At 44.1% G+C, this 21,701-nt stretch overlaps 1 protein-coding gene across 3 annotated transcripts in view; it reads right to left on the reverse strand.

The window, feature by feature from the left end:
* Positions 1–21,701, reverse strand: part of F13A1 (coagulation factor XIII A chain) — a 186,183-nt gene that overhangs the window by 23,975 nt on the left and 140,507 nt on the right. For all 3 annotated transcript variants that reach the window (XM_044294621.1, XM_044294619.1, XM_044294620.1), the window contains exons 12-13: positions 19,287–19,574; positions 4,773–4,933 (exon numbers count right to left, since the gene is read on the reverse strand). In XM_044294621.1, the coding sequence (XP_044150556.1) occupies positions 4,773–4,933; positions 19,287–19,574 (449 nt within the window). The remainder of the gene's footprint in view (positions 1–4,772; positions 4,934–19,286; positions 19,575–21,701) is intronic.

The following is a 21,701-nucleotide window of genomic DNA, read 5'->3' on the forward strand; positions in this document are numbered from 1 at the left end:
GCTGGTGCGAACCTGCGGCTGCCGGTCGCCACACAGCACTGCGCCAAATTTAGAGTAGGGTCCCAATCAAAGAGGCAACCTTGTCATGGTGAGTGGGTCTATGCTTTTTGATCAAGTCGTATACCGATGCATCATATACAGCATGCAACATAGGGGCAGGTGTACTATATATTGCGCTGAGAAGTGATGTTAATTATGCTGAGAAGCAGTTAATAGATTAAAGCATAGTATTGAGGATGTGCGATACAGTTTCATTCTTACATTTTACAGTGTGTTTTAGAACTGTTTTGTGCCTTTGTACTGCGTCCGCTTACCTTGCCTACCAGAGCGAATCCCCACCAATTGGTGGCTTTGAGCGGGCATACGCAGCGAGGCCAACACAAAACCAGAATTTTATTTTTTTATTTTTTTCCGGGCACTGTCGTATGTCCTGGATTAAGCCAGCTTAATTTTAACCAGTGTCACTGGACAAGATGGAGGCTAACCAGCAACAGCAGGAGACTAACCGGCAACTGCTAGAGGCTAATCGGCAACTGCTAGAGGCTAATCAGTGACAGCAAGAACAAACCAGCAGCTGCTGCAACACGTGATGGCTAGAGATGAGCTTTGCCACCCCCCTCCAGCGTTGGCTCGACCAGGTGTCCCCTGCTATTGCCCTTGAAATAGTGGACCTGGTAGAGTGGTATGGCGCTACCGAGGAACTTCAGGGTGGGTCTCTAGGGAAGGGAGCAATAAAACCCTGGAAATCCCCATCCCAGATCCGGCAGTCAGGGTCAAGAAAGACCACGCGGGACATACCCTGTGGGGATCCGGCCCCGATAATCTTCTGGCAGTGTCATGAGCCAGGCCATGTAAGGGTCGATTGTCCCCACCTTGCTGAGCCCATGGACACAAACTTTAGGTACCGATAGTTGCTGTATGCCAGAGACTCTCTATAACAAACATTTGTGTCAGGTGTATGTAGGAGTCACGGTGGCTCTGCTAGACTCGGGGAGACTAGTGACCCTGGTGAGACCCACGAGTTTACTGACTGGAAAGTCAACGTGTTATGTATACATGGACTACCCCACCTCTCTGGTGTCTCTAAACACAGTTGCCGGCAGGCGCATCCATGAGGCGGCAGTGGCCATGAACCTGCACTATGAGTTAATACTAGGAAGAGACTTTTCATAGTTCCTTGCTTAGTGGCCAGCGGTTATACTTCCCGATCCCCAAGAGTCAGGGATAGTTCTGTCAGATTGGCCTTGCTCAGACGGGGTGTCTTAACCCTGGGAACCTGAGGCAGAAGGGTCAGTGGTAGGGGTGACCGCCACTCCAGTGGGAAGACAACCCCGCTGAATGTGATGGTTGGGGAGGTGGAGGACTTGCCGCCGGGGCCCTGAATTGGCAGACCTGAATGTCCCAGGTGACAATTTTGGCACGGCACAACACAGGGATCAGACTCTGTAGCTAAGTCCGCTCGGGGTCACAAACACATCTTAGTCATCCTTGACTACGGTACACGGAGGCGGTTCCACTGCATCATACATCTGCCAAACTCATAGCAAAGGAGTTAATGGAGATGCTTTCCTGAGTAGGTTCTGACAGGCCAGGGGACACCTTTCATGTTGAAAGTCATGAGGGAACTATGTAAATTACTGCTCATAAAACAGTTACGGACGTCCGTTTACCATCCGCTAACAGACGGTCCGATGGAGTGATTTAACTAAACGTAAAAAAAATGCTAAAAAGAGTGATGTCGAAAGATGGGAGGGACTAGGACCTCCTCCTGCCCTATCTAATGTTCGCAGTGCGAGAGGTGCCCTAGACTTCTACTGGGTTCTCGCCCATCAAACTGCTATATGGCAGACATCCCAAGGGGCTGTTGGACGTAGCCAAAGAGGCTTGTAAACAACAGCCCACTCAGCATAAAAGTGTCATTGAGTATGTCACCAAAATGCAAGAATAGATAGACACAGTGTTGCCACTTGTTAGGGAGCATATGGAAGCAGGTCAGCGAGCCCAGAGTCAGGTCTATAATCGAACGGCTCGGGTCCGTAACTTTGACCCGGGAGATCGGGTCTTGGTTGTTGTAACGACCGTGGACAGTAAGTTCTTTGCTAGGTGGCAGGGGCCCTACGAGATACTAGAGAAAGTAGGCGACGTAAATTACAAGGTACGCCAGCCAGGTTGGCGGATGCCTGAGCAGGTCTACCATGTCAATTTACTGAAACCCTGGAAGGATAGGGAGACCTGTACTGAGAACACCCCACAGCCAGTTTGTCTTGGGGAAGAGATTCCTGCATCTTTGTCTGTTGCAGGTGAAGCGGCTTCCACAGTACATCTTGCTGACAGCCTTTCCTCTAAGCAGGCTCAGGAGGCCAGGGAGTTTGTTAGTCGGGACATGGATGTGTTTTCACACCTCCCTGGACGTACTTCCGTAATCCACCATGATATTGTCACAAAGCCCCAGGCGATAGTCCGGTTAAAGTCGTACCGGATGCCTGAGGCTCGGTGACAAGCCTTGCCTACCATAGGGAATCCCTGACAGTGGTTAAAAGATATCCACAGTGCCCTCCATAACAGTGATATCCACAGTGGTCCTAATACCATTGAACTACACAGCACCCTGCCCCCTTGTCTGCTTCGCTGTGTACTGGACCTTGCTTATTGAACTCCTGGACTTTGCCTGTTTGACGCCTGCGTCTGACCTCGGACTTCATTTATAAACTTTGCCTGTTTGCCGCCTGCACCTGACCTCAGATCTTGTTTATGGACTTTGTTTGTTTACCACCTGCCTCTGACCTCAGACTTTACTTACTGACTTTGATTGATTGCTGCCTGTGCTGACCTGGAACCTCCTGGCCACGCAAGTCCACTCGGTACTCTGACCCCCATGTCAGCTGGCACTGACTCGGAGACTGCTCTGGAGTAGTCCCTGGCAACTACCCTAATGGCCCAAGCCTATTCACACCATCAGAGGCTCTAGTGAAGACCAGGTAGTGGCTTAGTTGTGCCCCTCCAGAGTATACCCAGTCATTGGCGCAGTGGGTCCACACCCACTTGCATAACAACCTCCACAGCACCCTGGCCCCTGTATCAGTGATCTCCATAGCACCATGCCCTCTTAGCAGTGACCTCCACAGCGCCCCCAGCCCTCTTAACAGTGGCCTCCTTATGGGCCTTATAACAATCAAGAAAAATAGAGTTGTTATGGAAAACTGGTGTAAAACTGTGTATGTCAGTGAGGCAAAGACTATTGGCCAATAAGGGTCATGTGATCGTGTGTATGTCAGTTAGGATATGAGTGAAATAGCTCCCTTGAAATGTGACCTCCACAGCACCCTGCCTTCTTAACAGTGATCTCCACAGCGGCCTGTCCCTTAGCAGTGACCCTCCACAGCAGCCCGCCCCTTAACAGTGACCTCCACAGTGCTGTCCTAGAGAACTGAGACCCTTACAAAAACCTTCCCGGACACTTGATGTGCCTATGTGCCAAATTTGGTGCATGGGGCCATGGGTGTGCGCAGCAGCTCCTGTCCCGGCCATCTTGTATATGGGCTGCAGTGGTGGTCCTAATCCCTGGAAACGAGCAGTGTATAATGCCATGGAAAAATTAATAAAGCCAGCAAAGAAGGCAATATGGACAATCACAATACATTTGTTTTATAGCCTTGTATTAACTTTCTCTACATGATAAATGGCATTTGCTGAAGTGAGGCAACCTCTTTAAGGATTGGTTATTCAGTCATTTCAGGTTGAATAAGTTACCTTGGAGCAGTTCTTGCATTGAGTGAAGAAAAAATGTCAAGCAATGGAAATCTCCTAAAACTTGAATTTATTAGGCTGGGTTTATATCATGTTTTTCCCATCCATTTAACAAAAAAGTATACGTTAACATACTGTATACAAAAAAGTATACGTTAATAGGATGCCCCAGGCTGATGCCACACAGTGGCATCCGTTCACCATAGAGTTCCATTGTAAAAAAAAACCTATACAGATTTTTTACCATTGCAAAAAAAATATATATATTTTTTTACCGGACTGTGCAGGATACAAGAACGTGGCGTGCTGCCTTTTTGTATCCTTTTTGTTCTAAACGTGATGTGAACCCACCTTTAGCATCCATTAACATTTACAGCTCCATGAATGACATGCATTTCAAACCAACCAGTTCGTAATTATGATTAAGAACCCGTTGATTTGAAACATGTTGACTGTTTAACGGTGTCATTCATGGAGCTGTATATTTTAACAAATGATAATTTAAAGTTTAGATTTCCATTGCTTCGAGGTTCCCCCTCCAGGAGTCTACGTAAGTTTTTTTTTCCAGCTGGGTGAGATCATGCATTTGCTTGTGTTTAGTTCTTGCTTTGAGCTCCATTCGAGAATAATACCTCCAGATTTTATCAGATAGCTGATAAGATGCCACACTGGCGAGTCAACAGTATTGAAATGCGCAGTGAGTGCTCCCATGCACCATGTCCAACCTTCATCCAATGTGAAAAGTTACTAATTTGCAATAGATCCTGTCTTGCACATGACTGATCAGAGACGTAGAATATCTTCTCCGGAGTGCCACATCCGATTTATTCTTTGTAATTAAGCTTCCTTTTCTGTGCCAACTAGAGTCTTGTATAACACATCTAGAGCTGAAGTATCTAATTGAACTTCAGGACGGGTACCCCATCATATACATTGTATTAATGACTGTGAATTCTCATTACAAAAACACATAGAAAAATCATGGTTGAAGTAGATGCCAGAATGGGAAGGTTTCTGCCTCTTACCTTAATGCGGAGTTCTGGAACCTGCAATACTACAATATTCTGTTTGGCCATTATCTTCTTGGTTTCATTAATGCGAGCCGTGACGAAAAAATGTAGAGATGCCTGCTCCACGATATTGGTCATGTACTCCCCGGCCTTTATTTGAACATCCACAGTTTTAGCTAATGGAAAAGTGAAATGGAGGAGAGAAAATGCCATTTACATTCTGAAGTGGTCATTTGAATTGAATTTACAAGTATTGTCTAATATGCGCACACGCATCTTGTTTGTTGCAAGTAACTAAATGGTAATTTGCATAAATTCCACCTCTTCACACTCAATACACCAGCAGGGAATATATGTGCTTGACTAGAGTATCTAGCTGTAGCTCTTCCCAGCCGTCAAGGATATAATCTACAGGTAATAAATAGACTTTGATGTACAGTAAAGCACTTGAAAGCAGAGTTGGCGACATTACAAAGAAGAGGAACATAATACATTGCATCGCTCTATCCCAAGACCCATAACATTTGTATATTTCAGTTTTCCCTACGGAACTGTGTGAGGGCTTGATTTTTCCTGGATGACTTGGTTTTCATTGGTATTACTTTGGGATACATTATACCTTTTAATAGCTTTTTATTCAATTTTTTGGTGGATAGGCGTGATAATTGTGTAGTTCAGGTCATTAACCCCTGGTGGACATGACTTAAGGACCAGCGCCGATCAGCGGCAGGGGTCCGGCAGTCACTGATAGCCGGATCCCTGCTGTATGCGCCGGCATCGGTGAAAACACTGATTAAACATCACACTGCCGCTGTCAGTGCTGACCGCGGCACGTGAAGGATCATGCCGGATGCGGGATGGCCATCGGGTCTCCTCGCTGCTGTGACGGGGACCCAATGGCAGGAAAGGTACCACTTGGAACCGAACCCGAGTTTGGGAAATATACAGTAAAAAAATTAATCTATGAAGTTATTACGCGAAGTCACGAGAGACTTTGCGAAGTAATAACTTCGGCTTATCTGAGAAAATACATTTTAATACTGTACAGAGCTCCTGCTCCGTACAGTATTAGAACAAATTTTTATGCGAATTGACTTCGGATGTTTCATCTGAAGTCGATTCACTCATCCCTATTTACGACCACATATAGGGTGTTTCTGTAAACTACAGAATCAGGGCAATACATATTGAGTTTTGTTTGGCTGTTAACCCTTGCCTTGTTACTGGAAAAAATTTATTAAAATCAAAAGTCTGCCAAAAAAGTGAAATTCTGAAATTTCATCTCCATTTTCCTCTAATTCTTGTGGAACACCTAAAGGGTTAAGAAAGTTTGTAAAATCAGTTTTGAATACCTTGAATGGTGTAGTTTCTAAAATTGGGCTATTTATGGGTAGTTTCTATTATGTAAGCCTCACAAAGTGACTTCAGACCTAAACCGGCCCTTTAACCCCTTAAGGACATACGCCCTATTTCCCGAGTCCTTAAGGACCGAGGACGTACCGGTACGTCCTGACTTAAAAATGTAATTCCGGCGCCGCGGGGGTTAATCGGAACGGGATTTCGGCTGAAATCATTCAGCCGGCATCCCGTAACAACGCGGGGGGGGGGGGGGTCATTGGACCCCCCCGTATCGGCGATCGCAGAAAACCGCAGGTCAATTCAGACCTGCGGTTTTCTGCGTTTCCGGTCCATTCGGGTGTCCTGTGACCCGATGAACCGGAAAAAGACTGCGATCAGTGGCGTAATTTTACACCACCAATCCCAGTCCGAGGATTTGAGGAGGCGGTGCTGGCCCTGGTGCTGAACACTGCTGTCCAGGGTGCTGATTGGTGCAGGGGAGAGAGGCGCGAGATTCAAACTTCCTGCGCTCCTCTCTCCCCTCCTCTTCCTGTCCAGCACCCTGACCGTGCAGCATCGTCCAGCACCAGCTCCTGTGTCCCCCTAATCGGCATCCATCACCCTCCTGCACCCATCGCCACCCAGGTAGGTTAGGGTCAGTGAGGGAGAGGCACCGTTAGGCAGGGAAAGAAGGGAAAAGTAAGTTAGGAAAAAAAAAAAAAAAAAAAAGTACTTTTATTCCAAACTTCCAAACTTCCATCTATCCATCTAACCCTAACCCGACCCCCCCTGCCACTTGCCCCCCCTTCCCACCAGCCCCCCCACCCCCTACCAGCACCCCCCACCCCCCACCAGCCCCCACAAGCCTCCCCCTCACCACCACTTTTTTTTTTCTGCGTGTGCTGACTGGCCGCACTTTTTAGCGTCCGTCCGCATCACCCGCCCCACCGCTGATCAGCGTTGTACCCCTGATCAGCAAGTTTTAACTTTTTTTTTTCCTAACACTTGCCCTTTTTTTCTTGCCTTTTTTATTACGCGAACACCCGTTGCCCCCACACACACGCACATATAATAAAGTTTTCCACACACGCACACCTACACGCACACACACCCATGGCCCGCCGGGTGTTCTCGGCCGAGGAGGCATATGCCCAGATTACCTCCGACTCTGAGAGCCCCAGTGAGGATGAGGATGACCCCACATTCCTTTTATCATCCGCATCCTCCTCATCATCATCGGATGACGATGAGCCACCAAGGCGGTGGAGATGCCGCCAGGCGGAGCCAGGGGCCGCACTTGCTAGGGATCCTGTGGCCCACCCTAGTACGAGCCGCCCTGGGGTTCGTACTGGTTTCCCGGCCCACCAAATAAGTCCACCGGAGCCCCCTGCCGATGAACTTAGCTGGTGTCCCCCACTGGACTTTGAGCCTGAGATTCCGGATTTCGCTGGCAATCCTGGAATCCAGATTCCCACAGTGGGGTTTACTGAAATAGACTATTTTAGGGTTTTTTTCAGTAACCCACTGGTAAATTTGATGGTGGAGCAGACGAATCTGTACGCCCAACAGTTCGTCGCTCAAAACCCAGGCTCAGTTTTGGCTAGACCCGATGGCTGGACGCCGGTCAGTGCAGCCGAAATGAGGACATTTTGGGGCCTCGTGCTGCATATGGGTCTAGTCCAAAAACCCAGTGTCAGGCAATACTGGAGTGGGGACGTCCTGTACCAGACCCCACTGTACAGTATGGTCATGACACGTCACCGGTTTGAGGCCATCCGGAAATGTCTGCATTATTCCGATAATGCAGCATGTCCACCCCGAGGTGATCCTGCCTATGACCGGCTGTATAAGATACGGCCGGTCATCGATCACTTTGGGGCCACATTTCAGCAGGCCTACGTACCTGGAAGGGAGGTCGCGGTTGATGAGTCTCTCGTTGCGTTCAAGGGAGACTCAGTTTCCGCCAATATATTCCCACAAAGCGGGCGAGGTATGGCGTGAAGCTATACAAAATTTGTGAGATTACCTCAGGGTACACTTACAAATTTCGTGTGTACGAGGGGCGAGATTCCCGTATTCAACCCCCAGAATGTCCCCCCACTCTGGGTGTTAGCGGGAAACTCGTGTGGGACCTTATGTACCCACTGCTGGATAGTGGTTACCACTTGTACGTGGATAACTTTTATACCAGCATTCCCTTGTTCAGGTCCCTTGCCGCCAGATCCACGTTCGCTTGTGGGACCGTGCGGAAAAATCAACGCGGCCTCCCTGCCCACCCCCTCCAGGTACCTATCCCCAGGGGTGAGACCCGTGCACTTACCAGTGGAAACCTGTTGCTGGTCAGGTATAAGGACAAGAGGGATGTCCTTATGCTGTCCACAATCCACGGTAACAGCACCACCCCAGTCCCTGTGCGAGGTACCGCGGCAACGGTCCTCAAGCCCGATTGTATCGTCGACTACAATCGGTATATGGGAGGAGTTGATCTCTCTGATCAAGTCCTCACGCCATATAACGCCATGCGCAAAACCCGGGCATGGTACAAAAAAGTTGTGGTCTACTTGGTGCAGGTTGCCATGTACAACTCTTTTGTACTATCCCGAAGCGCTGGCAGCACAGGGACATTCCTCCAATTCTATGAGGCAGTCCTCAAGGACCTGATCTTTTCGGACCGGGAAAGAGCAGGCCGGAGTACCTCGGGAACTGGAGGCGCCCGGATCGTCCCTGGCCAACACTTTCCAGGTGTGGTCCCCCATACTGGAAAGAAGGGACGAACCCAAAATAAGTGCAGAGTGTGTCACAAGAGGGGGATACGGAAGGACACCACTACTCAATGTGACACGTGCCCCGATCATCCGGGCCTCTGCATTATCGATTGCTTTAGGGAGTATCACACTTCCATGGAGTACTAAATCTTTATAATCCCCAACAGTTCACTAGAGAACATAAAACACTATGGCTCTCAGACTTTGGAGACACGAAAACTATTTTTCTTTCCTCAAAAAATATTAGTTTTAGTGCAGGCATCCTCAAACTGCGGCCCTCCAGATGTTGTAAAACTATAACTCCCAGCATGCCCAGACAACCTACAGCCATCATCAGGGCATGGTGGGAATTGTAGTTTTACAACATCTGGAGGGCCGCAGTTTTAGGATGCCTGCTTAGTGTCTCTAAAGTCTGAGAGCCATACATATTGGGCATCGTCGCGTGCGTAAAAGTCGTCGCTATAAAAATAACTTTTTACCAAACGCCTCGGATGAACGGTGTTAAAAATATAAAATAAAAACGGTGCCAAAACACCAACATTTTTGGGCAAAATTTAAATTTAAATCCATTTTGCCGGTAATAAAGCAAGGGTTAACAGCCAAACAAAACTAAACATTTATTACCCCAATTCTGTAGTTTGCAGAAACACCCCATATGTGGTCGTAAATGGCTATATAGCCGCACGGCAGGGCATAGAACGAAGGGAACTCCATACCGTTTCTGGAAGGCAGATTTTGATGGACAGTTTTTTTTTTTACACCATGTCCCATTAGAAGCCCCCCCTGATGTAGCCTAGACTAGAAACTCCAAAAAAGTGACCCCATCTAAGAAACTACACCCCTCAAGGTATTCAAAAGTTACTTTACAAACTATGTTAACCCTTTAGGTGTTCCACAAAACTAAATAGCGAATGTAGAAACAATTTTAGAATTTAATTTTTTTGTTACATTGCCTCAAAAAAGAGTAATATAGAGCAACCAAAAATCAAATTTACCCCAAAAATAGTCCCAAAACAACAACCACCTTATCCCGTAGTTTCCTAGATGGGGTCACTTTTATGGAGTTTCTACTCTAGGGGTGCATCAGGGGGCTTGAAAGGGTACATGGTGTAAATAAACCAGTCCAGCAAAATCTGCCTTCCAAAAACCATATGACGTTCCCCTTCTTCTATGTCCTGCCGTTTAGCCAAATAGTAGTTTACCACCACATATGGGGTGTTTCTGCAAACGACAGAATCAGGGCAACCCATTTTGAGTGTTGTTTGGCAGTTAACCCTTGTTTTACTCCTGGAAAAAATTGATTATATTGGAAAATTTTCCAAAAAATAGAAATTTCAAAATTGTTTCTCCATCAGCCATTAACTTTTGTGGAACACCTAAAGGGTTAACAAAGTTTGTAAACCCAGTTTTGAATACCTTGAGGGGTGTACTTTCTTAGATGGAGTAACTTTTTTTAAATTTCTATTCTAGGGGTGCAACAGGGGGCTTCAAATGGGACATGGTATAAACAAAACCAGTCCTGCAAAATCTGCCTTCCAAAACCCATATGGTGTTCCCCTCCTTCTATGTGCTCCCGTTCGGCCAAACAATAGTTTACGACCACATATGGAATGTTTCTGCAAACTACAGAATCAGGGCAACCCATTTTGAGTGTTGTTTGGCAGTTAACCCTTGTTTTACTCCTGGAAAAAATGTATTATATTGGAAAATTTTCCCAAAAATAGAAATTTCAAAATTGTTTCTCCATCTGCCATTAACTCTTGTGGAAGACCTAAAGGGTTAATAAAGTTTGAAAAAACAGTTTTGAATACCTTGAGGGGTGTAGTTTCTAGAATGGGGTCATTTTTGGGAGGTTTCTATTATCTAAGCCTCACAATATGACTTCAAACCTGAACTGGTCCATAAAAAGTGGGATTTTGAAGATTTCTCAAAAATTTCAAAATTTGCTTCTAAACTTCTAAGCCTTGTAACATCCCCCAAAAATAAAATATCATTCCCAAAATGCTACAAACATGAAGTAGACATATGGGGAATGTAAAATCATCACAATTTTTGGGGGTATTACTATGTATTACAGAAGTAGAGAAACTGAAACTTTGAAATTTGCTAATTTTTCAAAATTTTTGGTAAAAAATGTATTTTTTTATGCAAAAAAATTAACTTTTTTGACCCAATTTTAGCAGTGTCATGAAGTACAATATGTGACGAAAAAACTATCTCAGAACGGCCTGGGTAAGTCAAAGCATTTTAAAGTTATGAGCACTTAAAGTGACACTGGTCAGATTTGCAAAAAATGGCCTGGTCCTTAAGGTGAAAATGAGCATGGTCCTGAAAAATTTCAAGATTTGCTTCTAACGTCCCAGAAAAAGAAAATGTAATTTACAAAACAATCAAAACATGAAGTAGACATATGGGAAATGTAAAGTAATAACTAGTTTAGGAGGTATCACTATCTGTTTTAAAAGCAGAGAAATGTAAATTTTTTTAAATTGTGAATTTTTCTAAATTTTTTGTAAATTTTGCATTTTTTTATAAATAAAAATTAAATATTTTGACTCAAATTTACTACTGTCATGAAGTACAACATGTGACGAAAAAACATTCTCAGAATAGCTTGGATAAGTAAAACCATTTTAAAGTTATCACCACTTAAAGTGACATGTCAGATTTGCAAAAAATGGCCTGATCCTTAAGGTGAAAAATGGCAGGGTCCTGAAGGGGCTAAGGATGCGATACCAAATATGTGGAAGGTTTATTATTTTTCCTTTGAAAAGTATTTTTAAAAGGAAACAGGTGTATTTTAAAGAGGTTTTTTTTTTTTAAAGAAAACTTCACAAGATTCTTGATTTTACACTTATTAGGCGGAGTTCACACTACCATTATTTGATCAGTTATTTCCATCAGTTTTTCTGAACCAAAACCAGGTGCGGGTCAAAAACACAGAAAAGGTGCATATCTTTCTATTACACCTTATCTCTGTTACACCTTATCTCCGTGCCGGAGGCACAGCCTAATAGGCATGCACAGAGGGCAGGCCTGGGGACCTACATTGGACCTCCAGCTGCGATATACAGACATCAGCACCCCACCATCTAATTCCATCTAATTCTGGGGGTGCTGATAGTTGACAGAGGGACCCCCGCCTCCCTCTGAAACCACTCAGATGCCATGGTTGCTCTTGCCAGTTTCATCTAAGGAGTTAAGCAGCTGAGATGACTGAATCTGCCAGTCTTGACCATTAGAGCAGAAGCTCGGCTTTCATAAGGCAGCCGAGCTCCAGCTGTGCTCTGCACATGAGGTCTGTACAGTTCGTCTAATAGGCTACTATAAAAAGGTAGTGGCCTAGCCTAAGGCATATTAGTGGTCACTAATAGAGTTGAGCGAACACCTGGATGTTCGGGTTCGAGAAGTTCGGCCGAACATCCCGGAAATGTTCGGGTTCGGGATCCGAACCCGATCCGAACTTCGTCCCGAACCCGAACCCCATTGAAGTCAATGGGGACCCGAACTTTTCGGCACTAAAACGGCTGTAAAACAGCCCAGGAAAGGGCTAGAGGGCTGCAAAAGGCAGCAACATGTAGGTAAATCCCCTGCAAACAAATGTGGATAGGGAAATTAATTAAAATAAAAATTAAATAAATAAAAATTAACCAAAATCAATTGGAGAGAGGTTCCATAGCAGAGAATCTGGCTTCCCGTCACCCACCACTGGAACAGTCCATTCTCAGATATTTAGGCCCCGGCACCCAGGCAGAGGAGAGAGGTCCCGTAACAGACAATCTGGCTTCATGTCAGCAGAGAATCAGTCTTCATGTCATAGCAGAGAATCAGGCTTCACGTCACCCACCACTGTAAGAGTCCATTTTCATAAATTTAGGCCCAGCACCCAGGCAGAGGAGAGAGGTCCCGTAACAGAGGATCTGGCTTCATGTCAGCAGAGAATCAGTCTGCATGTCATAGCAGAGAATCAGGCTTCACGTCAGCCACCACTGCAACAGTCCATTGTCATAAATTTAGGCCCAGCACCCAGGCAGAGGAGAGAGGTCCCGTAACAGAGGATCTGGCTTCATGTCAGCAGAGAATCAGTCTGCATGTCATAGCAGAGAATCAGGCTTCACGTCAGCCACCACTGCAACAGTCCATTGTCATAAATTTAGGCCCAGCACCCAGGCAGAGGAGAGAGGTCCCGTAACAGACAATCTGGCTTCATGTCAGCAGAGAATTAGTCTGCATGTCATAGCAGAGAATGAGGCTTCACGTCAGCCACCATTGCAACAGTCCATTGGCATATATTTAGGCCTAGCACACAGGCAGAGGAGAGAGGTCCCGTAACAGACAATCTGGCTTCATGTCAGCAGAGAATCAGTCTGCATGTCATAGCAGAGAATGAGGCTTCACGTCACCCACCATGTCCGACCATGTCCACGACCATGTCCACGTCCGCGTCCCTTACTAGATGTTTTTCTCATTGTTATGGTTCACCACAACAACAAATATATTATTTGGCCCAATGTATTGTATTCAAATTCAGCGGGATATAAATTTGAGGCCTAGTATTTAGGCGCTGGGTGACCGGTATGGATTTAGTGACAGAATTAGACTTGGAAATGCACAGAAGCGTGTGTGTGTGAAGTTATTCTGAATGACCCAATGTGCACCTTGAATATTATATACCCTTTTAGGGATAGATTTCAAATAGCTCTGATATAGCAGAAACCACTAAATTATGAAATTGGTAAATTGGGAATTGTATTTAAACCCAGAACAAAAAATGTGCTTTGACGGACACTAAATAACTTTCCCAGCCACAACAGGACAGCGTTAACGAGAGATTTAGCAGGATATAAATTTGAGGCCTAGTATTTAGGCGCTGGGTGACAGGTATGGGTTTAGTGACAGAATTAGACTTAGAAATACACAGTAGCGGGTGTGTGTGAAGTTATTCTGAATGACCCAATGTGCACCTTGAATATTATATACCCTTTTAGGGATAGATTTCAAATAGCTCTGATATAGCAGAAACCACTAAATTATGAAATTGCTAAATTGGGAATTGTATTTCAACCCAGAACAAAAAATGTGCTTTGACGGACACTAAATAACTTTCCCAGCCACAACAGGACAGCGGTAACGAGAGATTTAGCAGGATATAAATTTGAGGCCTAGTATTTAGGCGCTGGGTGACAGGTATGGGTTTAGTGACAGAATTAGACTTGGAAATACACAGTAGCGGGTGTGTGTGAAGTTATTCTGAATGACCCAATGTGCACCTTGAATATTATATACCCTTTTAGGGATAGATTTCAAATAGCTCTGATATAGCAGAAACCACTAAATTATGAAATTGTTAAATTGGGAATTGTATTTAAACCCAGAACAAAAAATGTGCTTTGACGGACACTAAATAACTTTCCCAGCCACAACAGGACAGCGTTAACGAGAGATTTAGCAGGATATAAATTTGAGGCCTAGTATTTAGGCGCTGGGTGACAGGTATGGATTTAGTGACAGAATTAGACTTGGAAATGCACAGAAGCGTGTGTGTGTGAAGTTATTCTGAATGACCCAATGTGCACCTTGAATATTATATACCCTTTTAGGGATAGATTTCAAATAGCTCTGATATAGCAGAAACCACTAAATTATGAAATTGGTAAATTGGGAATTGTATTTAAACCCAGAACAAAAAATGTGCTTTGACGGACACTAAATAACTTTCCCAGCCACAACAGGACAGCGTTAACGAGAGATTTAGCAGGATATAAATTTGAGGCCTAGTATTTAGGCGCTGGGTGACAGGTATGGGTTTAGTGACAGAATTAGACTTAGAAATACACAGTAGCGGGTGTGTGTGAAGTTATTCTGAATGACCCAATGTGCACCTTGAATATTATATACCCTTTTAGGGATAGATTTCAAATAGCTCTGATATAGCAGAAACCACTAAATTATGAAATTGCTAAATTGGGAATTGTATTTCAACCCAGAACAAAAAATGTGCTTTGACGGACACTAAATAACTTTCCCAGCCACAACAGGACAGCGGTAACGAGAGATTTAGCAGGATATAAATTTGAGGCCTAGTATTTAGGCGCTGGGTGACAGGTATGGGTTTACTGACAGAATTAGACTTGGAAATACACAGTAGCGGGTGTGTGTGAAGTTATTCTGAATGACCCAATGTGCACCTTGAATATTATATACCCTTTTAGGGATAGATTTCAAATAGCTCTGATATAGCAGAAACCACTAAATTATGAAATTGTTAAATTGGGAATTGTATTTAAACCCAGAACAAAAAATGTGCTTTGACGGACACTAAATAACTTTCCCAGCCACAACAGGACAGCGTTAACGAGAGATTTAGCAGGATATAAATTTGAGGCCTAGTATTTAGGCGCTGGGTGACAGGTATGGGTTTAGTGACAGAATTAGACTTAGAAATACACAGTAGCGGGTGTGTGTGAAGTTATTCTGAATGACCCAATGTGCACCTTGAATATTATATACCCTTTTAGGGATAGATTTCAAATAGCTCTGATATAGCAGAAACCACTAAATTATGAAATTGCTAAATTGGGAATTGTATTTCAACCCAGAACAAAAAATGTGCTTTGACGGACACTAAATAACTTTCCCAGCCACAACAGGACAGCGTTAACGAGAGATTTAGCAGGATATAAATTTGAGGCCTAGTATTTAGGCGCTGGGTGACAGGTATGGGTTTAGTGACAGAATTAGACTTGGAAATACACAGTAGCGGGTGTGTGTGAAGTTATTCTGAATGACCCAATGTGCACCTTGAATATTATATACCCTTTTAGGGATAGATTTCAAATAGCTCTGATATAGCAGAAACCACTAAATTATGAAATTGCTAAATTGGGAATTGTATTTCAACCCAGAACAAAAAATGTGCTTTGACGGACACTAAATAACTTTTCCAGCCACAACAGGACAGCGGTAATGAGAGATTTAGCGGGATATAAATTTGAGGCCTAGTATTTAGGCGCTGGGTGACCGGTATGGATTTACTAACAGAATTGGACTTGGAAATGCACAGTAGCGTGTGTGTGAAGTTATTCTGAATGACCCTATGTGCACCTTGAATATTATATACCCTTTTAGGGATAGATTTCAAATAGCTCTGATATAGCAGAAACCACTAAATTATGAAATTGCTAAATTGGGAATTGTATTTCAACCCTGAACAAAAAATGTGCTTTGACGGACACTAAATAACTTGCCCAGCCACAACAGTACAGCGGTAACGACAGATTTAGCGGGATATAAATTTGAGGCCTAGTATTTAGGCGCTGGGTGACCGGTATGGATTTAGTGACAGAATTAGACTGGGATATGGCCAAAAAATAACTACACTATTGCTGGTTAAATGCACTTGGTGACGGGCGCAGCTTGCCCCTGATGTAGTATATGGACAAAAAATGAACAGACTATTGCTGGTTAAATGCACTTGGTGTCACAGCTTGACCAACCACACTACTGAGGGTTAAAAGCACTTGGTGACGGGCGCAGCTTGCCCCTGATGTAGTATATGGCCAAAAAATGAACAGACTATTGCTGGTTAAATGCACTTGGTGACGGGCGCAGCTTGCCCCTGATTTAGTATATGGCCAAAAAATGAACAGACTATTGCTGGTTAAATGCACTTGGTGTGATAGCTTGACCAACCACACTACTGAGGGTTAAATGCACTTGGTGACGGGCGCAGCTTGCCCCTGATGTAGTATATGGCCAAAAAATAAACAGACTATTGCTGGTTAAATGCACTTGGTGTGACAGCTTCACCCTGATGTAGGCTTTAGCCAAAAAACAACCACACCATTGAGGGTTAAATGCACTTGGTGACAGGCACAGCTTGCCCCTGATGTAGTATATGGCCAAAAAACAACCACACCATTGAGGGTTAAATGCACTTGGTGACAGGCGCAGCTTGCCCCTGATTTAGTATATGGCCAAAAAATGAACAGACTATTGCTGGTTAAATGCACTTGGTGTGACAGCTTCACCCTGATGTAGGCTTTAGCCAAAAAACAACCACACCATTGAGGGTTAAATGCACTTGGTCGCAGCTTGGATGCACTTGGTCGCAGCACCGCACAAGACACAAAATGGCCGCCGATCACCCCAGAAAAAAGTGACTGACAAACGGTCTGGGCAGCCTAAAAACAGTGAGTGAGCATTTGAATTTCAGCAGCTCAATGATGCACAGCTGCAGATCGATCGATTAATCAAGTGAAGTCCTTTGGAGGAGTTAATCTGCCTAATCTCGCCCTACTGTCGCATCCGCAACCTCTCCCTACGCTAATCAGAGCAGAGTGACGGGCGGCGCTATGTGACTCCAGCTTAAATAGAGGCTGGGTCACATGGTGCTCTGGCCAATCACAGCCATGCCAATAGTAGGCATGGCTGTGACGGCCTCTTGGGGCAAGTAGTATGACGCTTGTTGATTGGCTGCTTTGCAGCCTTTCAAAAAGCGCCAAGAAAGCGTCACAAAAGCGCCAAGAAAGCGACGAACACCGAACCCGAACCCGGACTTTTACGAAAATGTCCGGGTTCGGGTCCGTGTCACGGACACCCCAAAATTCGGTACGAACCCGAACTATACAGTTCGAGTTCGCTCATCCCTAGTCACTAAGGGTTTAAAATGAAATATTTTGTTGTTACTTTTTTCTTTAGTTATTTTACATCAAGTAGTTTTTTTAAAGAAATTTCTAAAGGGTATTTTAACCATGCACAAAGGAAACTAAATTTTTTCTATATATCGTACAGATTTATGCAATGTAGTATTACATATCATGTGAGGTGTGCACTAGGGTTATCTTCTACTTTCAATATCTGACAGCCTACCTCTAGGACCCATACCTATATCTAGAACACTGGTTCCCCACCCCCTATCCTTTCCGGTGAGGGAGCCTCTGGCTGTGGGGGGTGAATAGAGAGGTGTCTGTGCATGTATCTTTGTCCCTCTATTGACGTTTAAGGAATTTATAAAGAGCCGAGCAAGCCAAGCCATCAGTGTCCAATCGGTAGGGGTCCAACCACTGTTAGCTCTGATGTGATAATATTAAAGCCATGGAATGCTGTATAGAATTATTACACTTTAGTTATTTGCTTTCTATTTTCTATCTTTTTATGTTACATTGAGTTCTTACACTTGCTTGGCATGTCATTGATAATTTACCACATTTTATAGTAACAAGGAAAAAGCTAAATGATTGAAACATGCTAGGATTTTCCATAAATCCAACAAGACCTGCCAGTAACCCTGTCTCCCTGAGGTAATCAGGAAAGGGATTTTCTGTGACAGAGATTGAGGGTCACAAGGAAGTGAACGCTATTTTATCCACGTGAGAAGAAAGTAACATGCTTTTTCATAGAAATGTATTACATAGTGAGCTATAAACATTGATTATGCTGTCCTACAATAAAACCTTTCAATTTATGTTGTCGGTTCATTTTAATGTGTAGGAATATTATTTTAATCCAAAATTGTCATTCATATAAGATGCCTGCAAAGTTATATAGAATGTCTGACTAAAAAGCACAAGAATCCTTTTGCAGTAAGGGGCCTGATGGTTTGTACAACTGTGAAAAATATTGGTATTCACTCTTTAACCCCTATACAAGCATCTAGACTTCGTTGCAGGGAAGCAACTGGTCTGCTATCTCCTGGGCTAGTCCCGGTGTTTTTGGCAGCTGAACCACTAAGGATGGGAACGCTGCAAGTACCAGAAGCTCAAAGTACAGAAAACGCATTAAAACACAGGAAAACCACAAGTATAGTCTGAACAGTCACTCAGACTAGATTACTGGTTTGTTTTTTAGATCCATGCAGCACACAGTTAATGAAGACACAGGAAAGCCTTGTGGGCAGACTATTGATGAAGCAAACAAGAGGCATGCAGGCTAGGGACTTGACTTGGGCACAGTAAGGGTAGACAGACTGGGTTAACTTAAACATGAACTGAACTTGGACTTGAACGTGCAGGGGCACACAGGCAGGAAGGAACACACTTGAAACATGGCAGGAATAGAGGCAGGAGAAAATGCAGTATAAATACAAGCACATTGCAATAGCACTAGACTATCAAACACCTTTTCTAGTCACCAATGGAACTTAAAGCTCAGACACCCTTCTACTGGAAAGGGTACCTTAAATACTCAGGGACTCTCAGCCATCAGGCAGGATCATGGAAGCAGCAGAATAAAGAGGAGATCGGAGACCAGGATCAATACCCACAAGTCTCTCCTCACCCACAGGAAACAGCAGGAAGGCAGTGAGAATTGACCATATACTTAACAATCAGCTACAGTTCTCAATGAAAACATATCTATAACTAATGCCAAATGAAAGACAGCACAATAAGAAAAGTATTTATTTTTAGATGTCGACATATCTTACTAGATAATGGGTCCATAGTCACTTGGATAGTCTTATTCTTGAATTCTGATTTGAAGACTCCAGTATAAAACACAACATGTCCTGTTAGGAAGGCGGATGCTGTATAACGATTAGAACTTTGGTTCTTGAATGTTAAAGTGACTTTGAAGTCACTGCCAAATACAGCGTTATCTTCTTGAAATTCCATTGTAGTGTCACAACTAGATAAAAACTGTTCCTCATCTCGAAATTCTTTTTTGACACCATACATGAGTGCAGCCTCAAGAGCCAGTCTTTCTTCTTCAGTACCTGTTACAGAAGAAAAAGACAATCAAGAACAAAGGTTGTAAAAAAATAAAATAAAGCTGAAACTCACTGCTGTCAAATTAGACAAATTCAGCTCTGCTACATTTGTATATTTGAAACATATTTAACCTAAAGGGGGACTACTGGCTAGTTAGCAAAAATCCCAGCAAAAGCTCTTCCGTATCTCAGGGGACTTCTGCTAGAACAACATTAAGAAATCAGTTTGATGTGTGCTTCTTGTTGTCTATGCCAAAGGCGAAATCTACTTATTGTGCTTGCAAATTATTTGATTAGCACCTCATATATGTACAACTTTTTAAAGTATAGCTTTGATATTACATTTTTTCACAAAAAACTTCTAAAGGCTACACTTCTGGTTAAAATGTAAAAATTTTCAACTCAGCATTATCATAAACTCCCCAATATAATATAGAACTACTGGTACCACAAAGGCTTCTTTTGGTAAATGAAATTGTTTCCAGTTAAGCCTCAGTCACACGTCAGTGTTTTGGTCAGTGATTTCCATCAGTGATTGTGATCCAAAACCAGAATTGGAGCCTCCACAGACATAAGGTCTAAGGGAAAGATCTGCTGTTCTGTGTTTAAACCTACACCTTGTTTTGGCTCAGAATCACTGATGCAAATCACTGACCGAACACTGACTGTGTGAATAAGCCATTAGTTTCCAAATACTTTCAACAAAATAAAGTTAATAGCATATCTTAACGCTCCGAGGCCTAAATGGAAAACCCGTAACAGGATTCCCTTCTCCACTTTGTCCTATATTATACTTGTGCCTTCTTGTGTGACAAAGGGTGCTTTGAGGGTCCTCAGGCACTGGGACTCAGGTGCAACTACTACTTCTAAACTCCCTACTGCTACACATTGTCTTGGTGGACTTAAAGAGGACCTTTCATTACGATAAAAAATCTAAACTAAGTATACAGACATGGAGAGCAGCGCCCAGGGATCTCCCTGCACTTACTATTATCCCTGGGCGCCGCTCTGTTCTCCCGGTATAGGCTCCGGTATCTTCAGATTTTCGGCTCAAATCGGAAGGAGCCTGCTCTTGTTCTCCTGGGTGTCTCCTTCTCCCAGAATGTAGCGCTGAGAGGTATTTTTCTCAGTAGACGCCCAGGAGAACAAGAGCAGGCTCCTCCCGGTTGAGCCGAAAATCTGAAGATACCGGAGCCTATACCGGGAGAATGGAGCGGCGCCCAGGGATAATAGTAAGTGCAGGGAGATCCCTGGGTGCCGCTCTTCATGTCTGTATACTTAGTTTAGATTTTGTATTGTAATGAAAGGTCCTCTTTAAAGGGGTTGTGCCATAAACTATTTTTCACTCTAAAGTTTCAAAATTTTTCAATTACTCTAGCTCGTATTCCTACTTGGAATGTTTGTTTTTTTAGTTTTCAAATTTGCCACATTAGCAGTTTTCGCTTATCCCCCATATTGAATCCTACTTCCTGATTTGTCATGTGTCCACTGTCCCATCATGCCTTAGGGCAGTGATACGAGTCCTGACATAAGCAGGACATGTGACATTAATCACACACCTTGTTATTTCTAATGGTGTTTGTCTGTCCTACATTATAAGGCTCCAATGCAGGATGTAACCTACAAGAACTGAATATCAAAACAGATTTGCCGCAGGGTGCATTGGTAGGCTCATAACTTTAGAATATGGCAATTTTGAAAAATGGTGGGATCTGGTGTAATGACCGGCAACACGCACAGGGAGGAAAACAGGGAAATCCCTGCCCAAGGGAGAGGGAAAGGTGGTGACCCCTAACTCACCTTGCAGCTGGCACCTGCCTGCCCTGACGTCCCTAGACGGGTTCCTCACCCGTGCGGCGATCACGTGCCTAAACCCTGGCTTTCCCTGAAATGAGCCCTAGATAATGAACGGGCCGGTGGGATCGCTAGTCCTCACCACTGCACTAAGAGGGAAACACCAGGGAGAGGACAGACAAACACAGACAAACACAAACACCCAGGTGGACGGCAACAATTGTCCACAAAGGTCCAACAGGGATCCGGAGGGTAGCGTTCTAAGGCAACACTCAGAGAACGCAGCAACACAGCTCCAGTGGGTCAGAATAGATGTCCAGGCAGGAAGCTCTATATCTG

Source organism: Bufo gargarizans, chromosome 5 (assembly GCF_014858855.1).
Source record: "Bufo gargarizans isolate SCDJY-AF-19 chromosome 5, ASM1485885v1, whole genome shotgun sequence".
In the NCBI taxonomy this organism is placed as follows: Eukaryota; Metazoa; Chordata; class Amphibia; order Anura; family Bufonidae; genus Bufo; species Bufo gargarizans.